Below are 13,878 nucleotides of genomic sequence, written 5' to 3'. Positions count from 1 at the left end.
CTGGTGTGTGACGTCTTCATGCTCAATTAGAAAGAAAAGAGTTGTTTGAGCAATAAATAGCACTGAATGGAAAAATAATTATTTACAAGCTTAATGCTATCCCCTCTCACGCATACTATTCAAAATTGTGTCCTTGCATGGACTCCCATAGCTCTCTGGAAACCATCCTCTCACACTTATGGGATCACAGATTTGTTGCACAGTTGTGTTTATGGTTAGTGAATATGTACTGGAGTTATCATAATGGAATAGCAGCATTAAAATAGCTAACAAATCTTTAAAAAGTGGTAATAGCCGTACTGCTGTCACTTCTTCTCCATTGCTTTGGTTAATTCTCCCTGTTTTTCTTCTAGCACTAAAACAATGATAGACAACACAAGTTTGTTGTTGGCTCACATGTGCATTCCAAGAATGAAGGTCTCTCTAACTGCTTTGTATACAGTGTGTCACTATGCACATCACCTGTTACATTTCCCCGTACCTGTATTGAGTTCACCTGGACTGCTTCTAGAAATTCAAGCATGCTCACTTACAAAAACGTTGTCTACATAATGGCTATATTTGTATATGTGAGGGCTAAAATGTGTATAATGCACATTAAGTATATAGGCTTTATTTATGTAGGTGTTATGCAGAAAATCTTTCAAAGCATAATAGAAAATAACATGTAGTGTCAACATTGAGTTTTAGGGATGAGGTTTTCACAGTAATTTTCTTAGAAATAATATAATTTTACATTTCACCACATAAAATAAACTCAGCTACTGACACAAAGTTATGCCATGAAGTATTGTAATTGCTTATTCTGCAATCTGTCATGACAGAAAGGAAACCTGGGTGAAATGTACATCATTTTTTAGATTGTGTTATTGTTTGACCATCATAGTATATCATGCTGTATCTCTCCACCACTTTGATAATATTGTTAAAACTGACATGTCCTGGGAAAGCCCAGAGACAGGTGCTTCCTTTTCAGTGGCATATTGTAAAACCAAACATGGAGGCATTTTACAATCCATTTTTGTGTGTTAAAGATTGTACTGAATTTTTATAAATCATAAAATCAGAGGTTCACTAACATTCTTGGGACGGGTCCTTTAATGACCTTTTGCATATTTGTTATATTCCTGCAGCCAGTTGCTTTATATCCCCTGCTTAATATTCTGATCAGTGTGAGGAAGAGTTTGTTTGGAGTTCCTTTTACTTAGCAACGTTCTTTGGCAAAAAGAGCTACTGAGTGACTTAACACTAGGGTCTGTTGCATAAGACCAGTTCATGGTTGGTTTGACCAGTTACTCATGTCCATATAATGAGTAAATAACTTCTTATTCAAATATGCAGAGGAATTGTACACTTATAAATGTCTTATCTGGTTGATTCTGTTTAAATATTTATTTATTTATTTTTACATTTCTTGTTTAAAACATTAATTGCACGCTTAAAACAAAGAGGATAATACATTTTGTTGAATGTGCTTTATTTTTTTATGCTTATATTATTGGAATATGTCGTTTATTCCTCTCTGACTGGAGACTTTTGGTCAGTCAGGGTTCATCTATGCTGGGTCTTTCTAAATCTGTGTGTTGACGTAATCTGTTTGTAATGTTTGCAAATAAGAATTCCTGCTGCACAATGCAGCCACTGGAGTATTTGCCCTCACAGTGGGTGGTACACATGTCTCGCTGTTGCATACCCAATGGCTGCGATGGCTATTATGATCCAAACAATGGAAATCAAACATCGTGTTTTACTGGAAGCCACTTTAGATGCTATGTGTGATTAGACTTATATATACATAGTCTCATTTAGTGTCGGAGAGAAAAGGCACAAAACACGGAACAGCTTTTGTGTTGCAGTTCGAGGAAAAGACATTGCCTCTGCAGTCTATACAATGGACTCTTAGCAATAGTTTTACTAGTGAAACAAATGCTGCTATTGTTTATTTTTTTCCCTAAGGAGTGCTCAAAGCTCATCTAAAACTCTGAAGAATTTTACAGTTTTGTGTCACACAACTGTTGCTTAAAAACAACACATCATGCACTGTTAAATGACATGAGTCAATCAGAATGGTAAAGATTGAGGAGATCTTGCTTTGTTCTTAGCCCTGACTTGTGGATGGATAGAAACAAAAAGGTTATTTTATCCTGGAAAACCAAATAGAAGTGAAGTGATTAAATAGTTGCTGTTGTTAGACACTAGTCTAAGTACACTATGCCCCTATCTATGTCTGTAACATTGACCTGAACTAGAGTAAAGGGACAGGATCCAGCTGAAAATTAACTTTAAATCCAGGATACAGTGTAAAATTATAACATAGACAAACTCAAAAGCAAATGTAATACACATTCTGATAAATATATTTTCCATTTTTAAAGGATGTGCAAATAAATTATATTGATATGATTTACAAATATGCATTAAAAGCCCAACTTGATGTCAGTATTGATATGGAGTGAAAGCAGCCCCGGAGAAAACACTTCCCTTCTGTTCAGCTAACAGTAGCGGAGCTTTCCATGGCACCCTCCTCCTCCAGTGTTAAGGAGGGAGACATGCAAATTTATCTTCTTGGAAAAAACACTGCCCCGACCCTGCTTTTCAGAGGCAGCACAAGTCCTCAAAGTCACAACAACAAAAACATAGGGGCAGGAAAATCCAGTTTGAGCTTGAACTTTGGGCAAAATGGATGCATCTATATACTTCTAACTCATGGAACTGATGTTTTGCAACAGCTGATTTTGGCTACAGTTAAAAGGAAGATTCTGCAAACTTTACTGGACAGCATTTTGTCCTTATTACTGAGACATGGGAAACACAATGAAGACGTAACACAGGTAATTATTTTGAAAATTTGACATTGGCCTGTTTAGCGTACAGTATTTACAGGTTATTTTATATATATATATCATCCATGTTATTATTGATATTACAAATACCATTATTCTTCTTCTTTTTATTATTATTATTATTATTATTATTATTATTATTATTATTATTATATTGGTGAAATTATTGCTATTATTGGTAGTAGCTCAACAAGTTAGTTTAGGTTAATTATTGTAGAAATATAAGTCTTTATTAATAAAAGCTCCACATGTCAACCGTTATCGTGGTGTAAAACTGAGATCTTTGGTTTTAAACCTCTGAAGTCCAGGAGATTTTGGTTCAACTTTGTCAACTTCCTTTGCATTCATTTCTGTCTCTGTTTAGCATCTTTTAGTCTGTCCTTACATCACATGCATGGCTCCTTTTTCTCGACACAAACTTGGCTATCAGTCAGATTTTTTATTTTATTTTAATTAAAGAAAAAGCTGCCGAAAATACTGAAAATACAAACAAAAGACACAGGTGTCTATGGAAATGTACCATTTTTAAAAACCATTTATACACACAAAAACAGCAGAAAAAATAATAAATAATAAAACTACAAAACAGTCTATTTGCATGTAAATTAAAAATGATAGTAGTTTTCATTGTAGAAAGAAATTCTAAAATTGGTCTAAAAACATAAATGACACACTGTGAAAGCTCCTATGGTTGCATTTTCAACTGGCTTTCTCAGCTTGCCTATATATCATATATAAATAAAGTTATTACTGTAAATAAAACGTGTATTTTCAATAAATAGATGGACTCCAGAGGGTTAACAGCTTTACACTCCGCCCATTTAAAATGCGTCAAACTCCCCGTAATGAAGTAAAATCAGACCGGAATGTGTGTTTTTTAATTTGTCACTGTTAAATTATTTTAAATTAATGAACTATACTAAAAATGACTTAATCAGATCGATATTTTCGGGGAAATGCATTTTTATTTTTACGTTTATGCTTTGTATAAATAAAAAACAAAAACAACAAAGCTCTAGTAAATTATTTAATCCGGATTTTATTTTGATATTTTAACCGGATATCTTCCTGTTCGTGTCGGTGTAACGGTGCTTGACGCTGCTGTCTGTCTGTCTGTCTGTCTGGCCGGCCGCACACACTCAACCTCCACTGCTACCTACCGCTGGGTCGAAACAAATAATCCCTACTAGCTTGGATCGACAAAACGCTGAACGACAACAACTCGATCTAACCTACCACGTCCATGGCACTTATCTTTTTCTCTTTTAGTAACCCCACCACTCTTTAAAAATTCCGCCTAAAAAGAAGAAGCGTTCTGTCCCCTCTGTTGGGTTTTCAGCAGACGTAAGTAACGTTAACTAGCGTTGTTAGCTGGCTACTTAGCATGTTGTTAATTAACCGGGCAACGGAGGGTTAGCTTGTCAACAAGACACCTGTGCTAGATACAAGAGGCCAAAGACGCGAATGGCTAGCTGCGTGTTTACTGGAAAAGTGTACAAGTATTTTTTGTAGCTAAAATTAAAATAACGTCGTATGTTGCTTGCTAGCTTAGCTAACGCTAACCGCTTAGGCTACCCTTTCAAATAAATGCAGAACGACCTGTTTAGACAGCAAGTTAGGTAGTTTACTGCACGTCAGAAACATTCAATGTGGTTTCAAATTGGTGGCAGGCAGCTTGGTAACGCTATTTGGCTAGCAGAAGTGTGAATTCATTTATCGTCACACTGTTAAAATAATCGCCTAAGTCATTTTTTGTCAAAAAAAATGTGTTTCCTATATCATCTCCTCATGACGCCGGCCACCTATGGTAAAATCGCCTACATCCTCAGTTGATCAGATCATGTGATTTTACCTCTTTAAGATCATCACTTCTTTGACAATTTGCCACATTCATAAGCATCAGATAAAAACCCAGCAAAGAAGAGCTAGAGATAGATTGTTTACTTATTAGTTTAGTTTATCAGTGTTTTATTGTTGACATTAATATTGGTAAAACTTTACTCTAAGGTGTCTACATAAAAGCGACATGAGCGTGTCAGAAGCATGACATGGGATGTGTCATGAACAATATTGACAAAATATAGTGTGAATAAAGTGAAATAAAGTGTTACCATATCTTGCTTAAGTCACAAAGGCATGTTCAAAAAATTGCCTAAGTAATTTATTTCTGTTATGTTACATAATTTACACACAACAGTGTTATTGCTATGCCAATAGCCATCCTTTGTTACACCCTTTTCGAGTGAAATGATCAATAAATGTCATATTTTACACTTTTGGTGAAGTTTTTTTTGTGTTTCCTTCAAAACTTGAAAAATTAGTTTAAAAACGATTATTTTAACAGGGTGACGTTATTCATTCCATATTACATCAGTTCAATTCACCATATTACGGACCATGGCCCAAACTATCTAGAATAACAACTTAAACATTAAAAACAGTAATTGCAGAAATTTGTGTCACATATCAAGTGAACCATAAACATGTTTGTATAAGCATACCAATGTGGATCTCACATGCTATCCTTCCGTTTCCCATTAGCACTCAGTATTTTGTTTCTCTACCAATGTAAAGTTTTGATTGTTTGCCCAAACACTGCATAAATGTTGAGATAGACTGATGTCAGTTGGGAAACAGATATTCCATAATTGATTTTCATTTACCCTATCCTTATCTGTACTTTTGCAGGTGTACAACAACTATCCAGAGGATCTAGGGGCAGCTCTTTACCGAGAGCCATTTGACTTCAACGCCGAGCCACCTTGGGATCCTAGCTGATAGTGGACGAGTTCATCCCAGGACTCATCCATGTGAGTAAAATGGGTGTAAATTTAAAAAAAAAAAAGGAATTGTCTTTCATTTTTATAGTCGAAAAAATGTGCAATCTAAAAACATGTTTGCTCTTGTTTTTTGTGTTTTCTTGACTTGCTTTGCATCATGTTGTATTGATGCATTGTGACAGATTGTTTCACTGAAGCTCTTGACAGAGGTGAAAAATATGAAAAAGATGTAAGCTGCATGGCCAGGATCAATCACAAACCAGCTGTACTTATTTTAGATTTTGCATATCAGATCTATTTTCAGCACTACTATTAAAATAACAGGACAATGTGTTCCAGGCTGCTTTAATCTGCAGCAGTTTTTCTCTAGCTCAGATTCAAATGCAATAAGTAAGATGATAATTTGGTAATAGATATTCATCCTGCTAATAGTGACTACATTTTAATGTAGTTTTTTCTGCAGTGTAATATGAAAATAATTTATTAACTACTAGGTGTATGACCCCATTTAAATCATCACTTCTTTCAAGAGGAAAATGTAATGAGTGACGTAGTTAAGCATTTTTTAAGTTACATAAAGTCTTGGTTGATTTTTAATTAAATTACAGGGTGAGCTGTCTCCCAACCTTTTTTAACCTGTGATTCTGCAGAGGTTTGCAAAGATGTGAAGGCTTTAAGTGAAATAGAGGAGGCATTACAGATGTACCTGTGTCCCTCTGTCAATTCATGTGTTTGTATCCGATTGTCTGTCCATGATTCCGGTCAGACTTCACATACAACTGATCAGACTTCACAGAGTTTGGGGGAGTAATAAGCATACTGCCCTTTTTTTAAGCCGTAGCCTTGTCATAGTTGTCAGCAATACAGCAAGCTATCCTGGCACATTGTTGATCTCCCTATTTAACCTCCCAAAGCTGTAGCCATGTCACATCTGGTCCAGTCCAGACTGCTGTGCCTCCCTGATGTATTGTGCTACAATACTGAAAGTAAAGTTGTGACATCAACGCCGCCAGTATTGTACCTTGTTTAATGCCATCAAAAAAGAACCTTCACGGGTCACCAACTCAGGGATTAATGGTGATTGTTGGGAGTAATTGATGGTAAAGTAAATGAACTCTGTGCCCCAGACTCTGTTTTCACAGCGGCTCTTTAGAAGAATAGGCCTCTTCCACAAAGCTGTCGTGTAACGTTGAGCCTGCTCTGTGCTCTGATTGGATGCTCCCTGAAAATAACTTGTTTGATTGGGGATCTCATCAGAAAGGTTTAGGTTGCAGCTCCTGAAAAAACTAGAGACCAGTTGGACAACATCAATGAATATGCATTATCTAAATATGATTGAATTGTTTTGTTTCTTAAACTTTGTGTCTAATGTAAGCTTTTCTCATTTTCTTGTACAGTTTGTTGCATAAGTCTAGGACCCCAGGGGCTCGAGAGGGTGCGCGCAAGACCACTTTGGACTAGCCGTGTTCTTTATGCGTGTTGGATTAGAAGAAAACTGTTGAGAGGATGAAAGGAATCACTGATGAACCACAGTATTCTGTTAGTCTGCTGGAGGGAGGCACAGCCCTCTGTGACGTGATCGACAATCACATTTATGAACAAACTCTGGTAAGGTGTCTCACTGCATCAACGTGTACATTTAGCACAAACCTATGAACTGTCTTAGAATTGTCTCAGACACCTGTTATGTTATTTTATTTTATTTTATTGGCCTGGTTATTACCTGTGTTAAAGTTGCATGCAGACAAACTTTTGCAAAATCTTGCAGTGTGTGTGTGTTTGTTTTTTATTCATTCCTATGTATGTTTCCTTTTTCTTTAGACTGAGAAAAATGCATTCTTTGTAGCAGACCTGGGAGTTATAATCAGGCAGCATGTTCGCTGGCGAACTCACATGGCCCAAATTCGACCTTATTATGCGGTCAGATGCAACAGCAGTCCAGCTGTTATTGAAGTTCTGGCCGCCCTTGGCACTGGATTCATTTGTACCAACAAGGTATTACCTCACAAACTTGTTATGTCACTGCTGGCAGTTCAGGGTTTTCAACAAAAAAATAATCACAGCTGCAGTATGCACTGTTAAGGCTTAGTATGGGCAGAAAATTGCTTAATTAATAATCTGTGTTTATATGTTTTTTACCCTTATTTTACAGCATACCAAATTCTGTTCTGTTATCTGCCACACCTTTCTCTACCAGAGCAAGTTCTAGTACATTCATTTGGATTTACAAAACTCCAGGTCCACAATCTGTATAACAGACATAGAGGCACCACCAAGTGGCCAGTGTACCTCAGTGTTTGTTGTAGATTTTGTCTAGAGCCCGATCATTTTATCAGTTGACTGATGTTATTGGCCTATCACAGACTTTTCATCTCTTAGTATCAGCATATGTTTTCCAATATGCACGGATATTGAATTAATTAATACATTTATTTTTAAGCAGAAGTTTAAATGCAGAAAACAATGTGTAGGATGAATTCAACAACGATGACATACATCTATTTTTAAACAACTGTTTTTAAACAGTCAGCAATTTACTGATACTTAACATACAGCACTGGTGTTTATTTAGCTATTTTTTTATTTCTTACTCTTAATTTTAAGAATTGGTTGACCATGCAGTACATGTGTGTATATCTTATGTATAATAATGTGAAATGTGCTCTGATAAAGTGATTTCCTTAATCTAAAAAAATCACCATATCCAACCTGCCATGTTGGTAGGTTTTGACAAAACCACATACAGTATTTTAATGGAATACTGTTCTCTTTGGCGGTTTTGTATTTCAGTTTGAGCTTGAGCTGGTCCAGAGCCATGGCATTCCCTCTGAAGATATCATCTACAGCGGTGTGTGCAAACAAGTCTCCCAGATTAAACACGCTGCTAAGAATGGCATTGACCTCTTGGTGTGTGATAATGAAGCAGAGCTTCGAAAGATTTCTCGCTGCCACCCAAATGCCAAGTAAGTCCTTGATAAACATGAGTTCTAGTGCCAGTAATCATGTGACTTTAAAAGCAGCTTGTTCAACAGTGAAAAGTTACTGCCTTGTGTCATTAGATACTGCCCATTTTACAGAATTTCAGTTGATATGCAGTATGAAATGTAGTTTCCCATTTCTGGCATGTTGGTAGTGTCAATAAGTTAAGGACTTAATGTCAAGCCAACCTTCATAAATTATTTTCCTGAGCTGCAGATTTTTGGGGATTTAATGTGCTACACATTCTATTTGTGTTTGACATTTTTTTATGGGCAAACTAGTAACACAGATTTGTTTTCAAATCAGACTGCTGCTACAGGTTTCAACAGAAGCATCTAACCACGATAATGAGATGACCATGGCATTTGGCTGTTCTCTGAAGGACTGCAGGCATCTTCTGGAAAGGGCTAAGGAGTTGGGCGTGCAGGTGGTTGGGGTCAGGTAAGGCCTGCAGAAATGCCTGTCTGGTTATGAAACACTTTGAAGAAACCTAATGATATGTACAAGGACCACAGCAGTTCCTCAGCTCTCTTTTTAACAAATGATTTAGTCTAACGTGCTACAGGATAAAATGTAACTCATTTTGAAGGTGTCAAGGATTGACCATTAACTGCCCCCTTTTCCGAATGTGCTACCCACAGGTCTCACATTTCCAGCTCCTGTGAGGATGACCAGGTGTATGTTCATGCCATATCTGATGCCCGTTGCGTCTTCGATATGGGAGTAAGTCACGTTAAGTATTGTTGTTAAATATGGTGCTAGTTGCACTGGCTAGCATTTTCATTGCTTTCTATCATACACCATTATGTTTGGAGACATGTGACAGCTCCAGAATCACTCTGCTGTGCTTTTGTAATCACTTACTTTGGTCACACATTTACAAGCCTTTCTCTGCCTCAGGAGGAAATTGGCTTCAACATGAAAATCCTGGACATCGGAGGGGGTTTCAGCGGCTCTGAGACCCAGCTGGAACTGGTCAGTATCTTGTCTGCTTTTTACTGGATACTAATTAAGAACACACTGGGCAGAAATGTGTCATATTGATTTGACTTCACCTTTTATCTGTTTAGAGTGGATTTTTTTGGCACAATACAAGTGCACTACAAGCATCACCACAGTGTCACTTGTAATCCATTTAAATAACAATATTTAAAATAATAAGGAGAAAAACATAATCTTTAATGGTGTATCATTGCCAATATTCAAAATGTACAATGATATGCATTTTATACAATTACATCTTGTTGTCAGACACTGTAATCAGTGCTATTTCCAGTAGTGAAAGGCCGACTTAAACCACCTTGAGGCCGACAGCATGATTACATTAGCTTGATTACAGTAACTTTTTAAATGTGATTTTTAAAGCCCTACCCATTCTGGTTTCTGATTTTTACCACTTTCATCTCTTTTGCAGATCAATAATGCAGTCATGTCCATGGTGGACCTATACTTCCCTCCTTCAACTGGAGTTTCCATCATTGCTGAGCCTGGCAGCTTCTTTGTGTCCTCTGCTTTCACACTGGCTGTGAACGTCATCTCCAAGGAGGTGGTGGCACGGGATCGCCAGGACAAGGCCCATGGTTAGTACTATATTATTTACTTGCAGTATACAGTATATTAATAGCTTATATGAATATGACTGTATGTCTGAACATTTTACCTAACTCCCAGGCTGAATCTACATGGTGCATTTTGATTAACACATTTTCTCAAGTACTGTACTTAAGTACAATTTTGAGGTACTTACAAGTACTTTACTTGAGTATTTCTATTTTATGTAACTTTATACTTCTACTGCACTACATTTTGAGGCAAATATTGTACCTGTTACTCCACTACACTCAGCTGCCAGCTTTATTTACCTTTCAGGTCAAGATTTAAAATAAAAAAACATGATCAATTTAAAGTGATTAGACATTTATTTTTTTATTAAACCTCAAAAGTATATTAAGTCTTTATAATGACCCCTATCTCTACAAAAATTAAAACACTGCTTACATAAATGCATCAATCCAAATAATTTACGGTATATTTATAATATATATATAACAATCTGAGTGGCTCCATTATGCATAACCACTACTTTTGACACTTTAACATTTTAATGCTGGTACTTTTGTACTTTTACTTAACAAAGTTTTGAATGCAGGACTTTTACTTGTAGTGGAGAAATTTCACAGTGTGGTATTAGTACTTATACTTCTGAATACTTTTTCCACCTTCGCTGTTGACCATGATGGGGACTGCCATTTGAATGTCCAGGAATTGCCAATATAACTGAAAAAAATGTATCTATTGTATAAAAAATGCATCATATCATGTAAAGTCAACCACTCAAAGTGAACTATGCAAATGTGTCATTCACAAACTGTTATATAAAACAAAATATAAACAGCAAGTTTAAATTTGAATCCATTAATCTCTGAAAGAATATGAAGGACTAATAGTGTACCATCTTTCTGAACAGATGATCCATCTCCCAATGATGAGCCGGAGTTCCAGTACTACATGAATGAGGGAGTTTATGGCTCATTTGCCAGCAAACTCTGTGAAACGCTGATTCCTGTTCCATCTGTTCATAAGGTGAGTGGTCCAAGATGTAACCACACCAAACCCTTTGTTCCTCTATGCTTCTCCATATTTATAAACATTTTCTTTGATAAGAAACATATTTGGCATAATAATAGGGTTCCTACACATAAAGTCACATTCAAGCACTTTCAAGCACTTCTCTACAGTATTCTGCAGAAGGTTGACAAATTAAAATGTGATAAAAAATGTACAAACTTTATTTACAAACTCAAAAGTTTATCAGTTCGAACATTATCTTCTTAAAACTCACTTACTTACTTATTGGACCAAAAAGTTAGAATGGACACATAAACGTGATATCCTGAATTTTAATATGTGAAAACCAAATATAATTCATGAGTAGATGATTAATTAAGATGATTACATGCAACAAGGTTAATTTCAGTGAAAAGGGCAGTGGTTTCTTTGGCCGATCTTCACTGGCTATGACATTTAGATCTGGCCACCAAAAAACCTAATCCCTGTAATAAGCAGAGCTCTCTGTTTATCTTTTATTTTATATTTTATCTCCAGTTGTTGAAGAATGCTGTGAATTTGATGACTAAATATCTGCTCTGTGTGTTAGCAGAACACATCCCTGGATGCTCCAGTGTTCAGCAGCAGCCTGTGGGGTCCCTCTGGGGATGACTTGGACCAGGTAGTGGAGCACTGTCTGTTGCCTGAACTCAACATCGGAGACTGGCTCATGTTCACCAAAGCTGGGGCCTACAGTATGGGTCAGCCACTCTGCAGCGCCACTGACTCACCACCACCCCCTGTATACTACGTCATCTCCTCTAGAGACTGGTATGTCTTTAGATTCAAAACGGGAATATAAACGTGCAGAAATGTGCTTATTCTGTCTTTGACTCATGTCTTTTTTTTTTCTCTGTCAGGTTTGATATGCAGGACACTGGTGGCACTCATGAGGCCACACTGAAGAACTTCTCTTTGGTCCCTTATTTCCTCAACTCCTGCCAAACAGAGGCTGCTCTCTCTGTCCCAGCTTAGCAATCATCACACGAAGAAGGCTTTTAATTTTCTGCTGCTAGCTTCCCCTGGTCAACATTCCACTGGGATGAACTGAAATGAACTGACTGTGCAGATATAGCTTGAAATAGTTGGGTCCAGACTTGATTTTACAAAACCCAATATAGAGTAAAGTAATTGATTAGATCCTCAAAACCCAAGTAGATGTTAATTAATATGCAACAAAATGGATGGCCCCTAAAAGAGATGCATTCTTCCCTTTACTTTGGGCATCCCATGGCACTTCACTCATACAGTAGACATATAATTGTTATAATTATATTTGACAAATGTATTATCTGTGTCCTCATTGCTGTTGCCAGTCTTGTAAAAATAAAATGTATCCCTGAGTGAATCAATATATTTAAATGGAAACACAGTTCTGAGATATTGTAGGGTGCTTTCCTACAAGAATAGTATTTATGATTTTCATTGGTTGTATAGTTTATTCTGTGTGATAAAAGCTTGATTTTTGTTATCACATTTATAATATGTTGTCCTTTTCAGTGTTTTGAAATGGAGGCTTGCATGAAGGTGTATTTATTCATCTGTATGATGACATAAATAAATCCAGTGTGATCAATGTGCAGTGTCACCATTAAATCCACTCCTGGAAAATGATGGGTGCAGTCTGCTCTGGTGTGGTTGAGAAGCTAATGGTTCTGTGTTTCAGAGTTTTTCTCACGTGCAGAGTAGCTCACTTCCAGACTAGAGAAGGGCCGGCAGGTAATTGCTATGCCACGACATAGCAGTGCAGGTTTATTAGACCGCATGTGCTGCAGATAGAACAAGGGAAGTGTTAATGGATAACGAATCAGCTGACATGGAATGGGGTCTTTTTGATAAAATGCTAGATCCCCGTTGGTCTTTCACTATCACTATTTCTATTAAATTTGAAAACATTTTTGCAAAATGAAGGCCTGTTTAAAGAATTTTATTTCCCAACTGCAAGTACATTTGCAAAGTGTGTAAACAATATCTGAAATTGTCCCGCAATCTGTATTTAAGGCATGAATTATTATTTAATAACTTATGTAACTTTGCTCGTCAAACATAAACCGCAATAAACGCCTCATTGACTGGACTGTGAATCCCTTTGTGTTTCACTATCATTAACAAACTTAATATTTTAAGTGGAGCCCTACTTCCATTGCACAGACATAACTGAAAGAAATTGATAACGCCTTTCAGAAATGGTTTCATAGCATCTCTTCTCGTCCTGGATAATGTGATCAAAGACAAACGGCTTTGGTTTGAGGAGCTAAAGTTTAAGTCAAAACCATGCAGGAACGATTGAACACCATGAGTTAAGACTTAGTCATATGTAGAAAAGGCAGGACTGACACTACACGAAAAGATCTGGACACGTTCAAGGGGACATATGCTCGAAAGATTCTGACCCGTATTTTGGGATGTCAATTATAAGATGTTTACATGCTTTGATTTTTACATTACAGCTTCTGTCTGAAACTCAGAAAAAGCCCTTTCTGCTCTGATTGGTCAGTGTTTCCAGGTCCATTGATGGAACATTTTGATGAATTCATTATATTTATATAGCACCTGGACCTACTCTATTATTAAAAAAGGAATGGAAATCTCATTTTGTATAATATACCTTTAATAAAGACTTCTATTTTCCCTGCAAGAAAAAGTAATTGTGCAATCTTTTCATGACA

At 36.6% G+C, this 13,878-nt stretch overlaps 1 protein-coding gene across 2 annotated transcripts; it reads left to right on the top strand.

The window, feature by feature from the left end:
- The first annotated feature begins 2,644 nt into the window (after positions 1 to 2,644).
- LOC131976388 (antizyme inhibitor 1-like) lies at positions 2,645 to 13,286 on the top strand. Of its 2 annotated transcripts, none has more exons than XM_059339409.1 (12): positions 2,645 to 2,831; positions 5,532 to 5,653; positions 7,021 to 7,231; positions 7,445 to 7,618; positions 8,414 to 8,586; positions 8,909 to 9,043; positions 9,244 to 9,325; positions 9,503 to 9,577; positions 10,017 to 10,182; positions 11,070 to 11,185; positions 11,763 to 11,980; positions 12,070 to 13,286. In XM_059339409.1, the coding sequence occupies exons 3-12, from the start codon at positions 7,130 to 7,132 to the stop codon at positions 12,182 to 12,184; spliced, it is 1,356 nt and encodes a 451-aa protein (XP_059195392.1). In that variant the 5' UTR covers positions 2,645 to 2,831; positions 5,532 to 5,653; positions 7,021 to 7,129; the 3' UTR covers positions 12,185 to 13,286. The 2 variants fall into 2 exon arrangements, with proteins under 2 accessions (XP_059195392.1, XP_059195391.1); XM_059339408.1 differs by lacking the exon at positions 2,645 to 2,831 and adding an exon at positions 3,962 to 4,187.
- The last annotated feature ends 592 nt before the right edge of the window (positions 13,287 to 13,878 follow it).

Source organism: Centropristis striata, chromosome 8 (assembly GCF_030273125.1).
Source record: "Centropristis striata isolate RG_2023a ecotype Rhode Island chromosome 8, C.striata_1.0, whole genome shotgun sequence".
Taxonomy (NCBI): domain Eukaryota; kingdom Metazoa; phylum Chordata; class Actinopteri; order Perciformes; family Serranidae; genus Centropristis; species Centropristis striata.
The sequence above is the reverse complement of the archived record's forward strand: the minus strand, read 5'-3'. Positions and strand labels throughout refer to the sequence as shown.

Bases quoted from the DNA above. Each gene is read 5' to 3' on its own strand.
- LOC131976388 (XM_059339409.1), top strand. From the start codon at position 7,130: ATGAAAGGAATCACTGATGAACCACAGTATTCTGTTAGTCTGCTGGAG. The intron at 8,587-8,908 runs GTAAGTCCTTGA...TTTTCAAATCAG, and splicing joins CGCTGCCACCCAAATGCCAA to ACTGCTGCTACAGGTTTCAA. The intron at 9,578-10,016 runs GTCAGTATCTTG...TCTCTTTTGCAG, and splicing joins CTGAGACCCAGCTGGAACTG to ATCAATAATGCAGTCATGTC.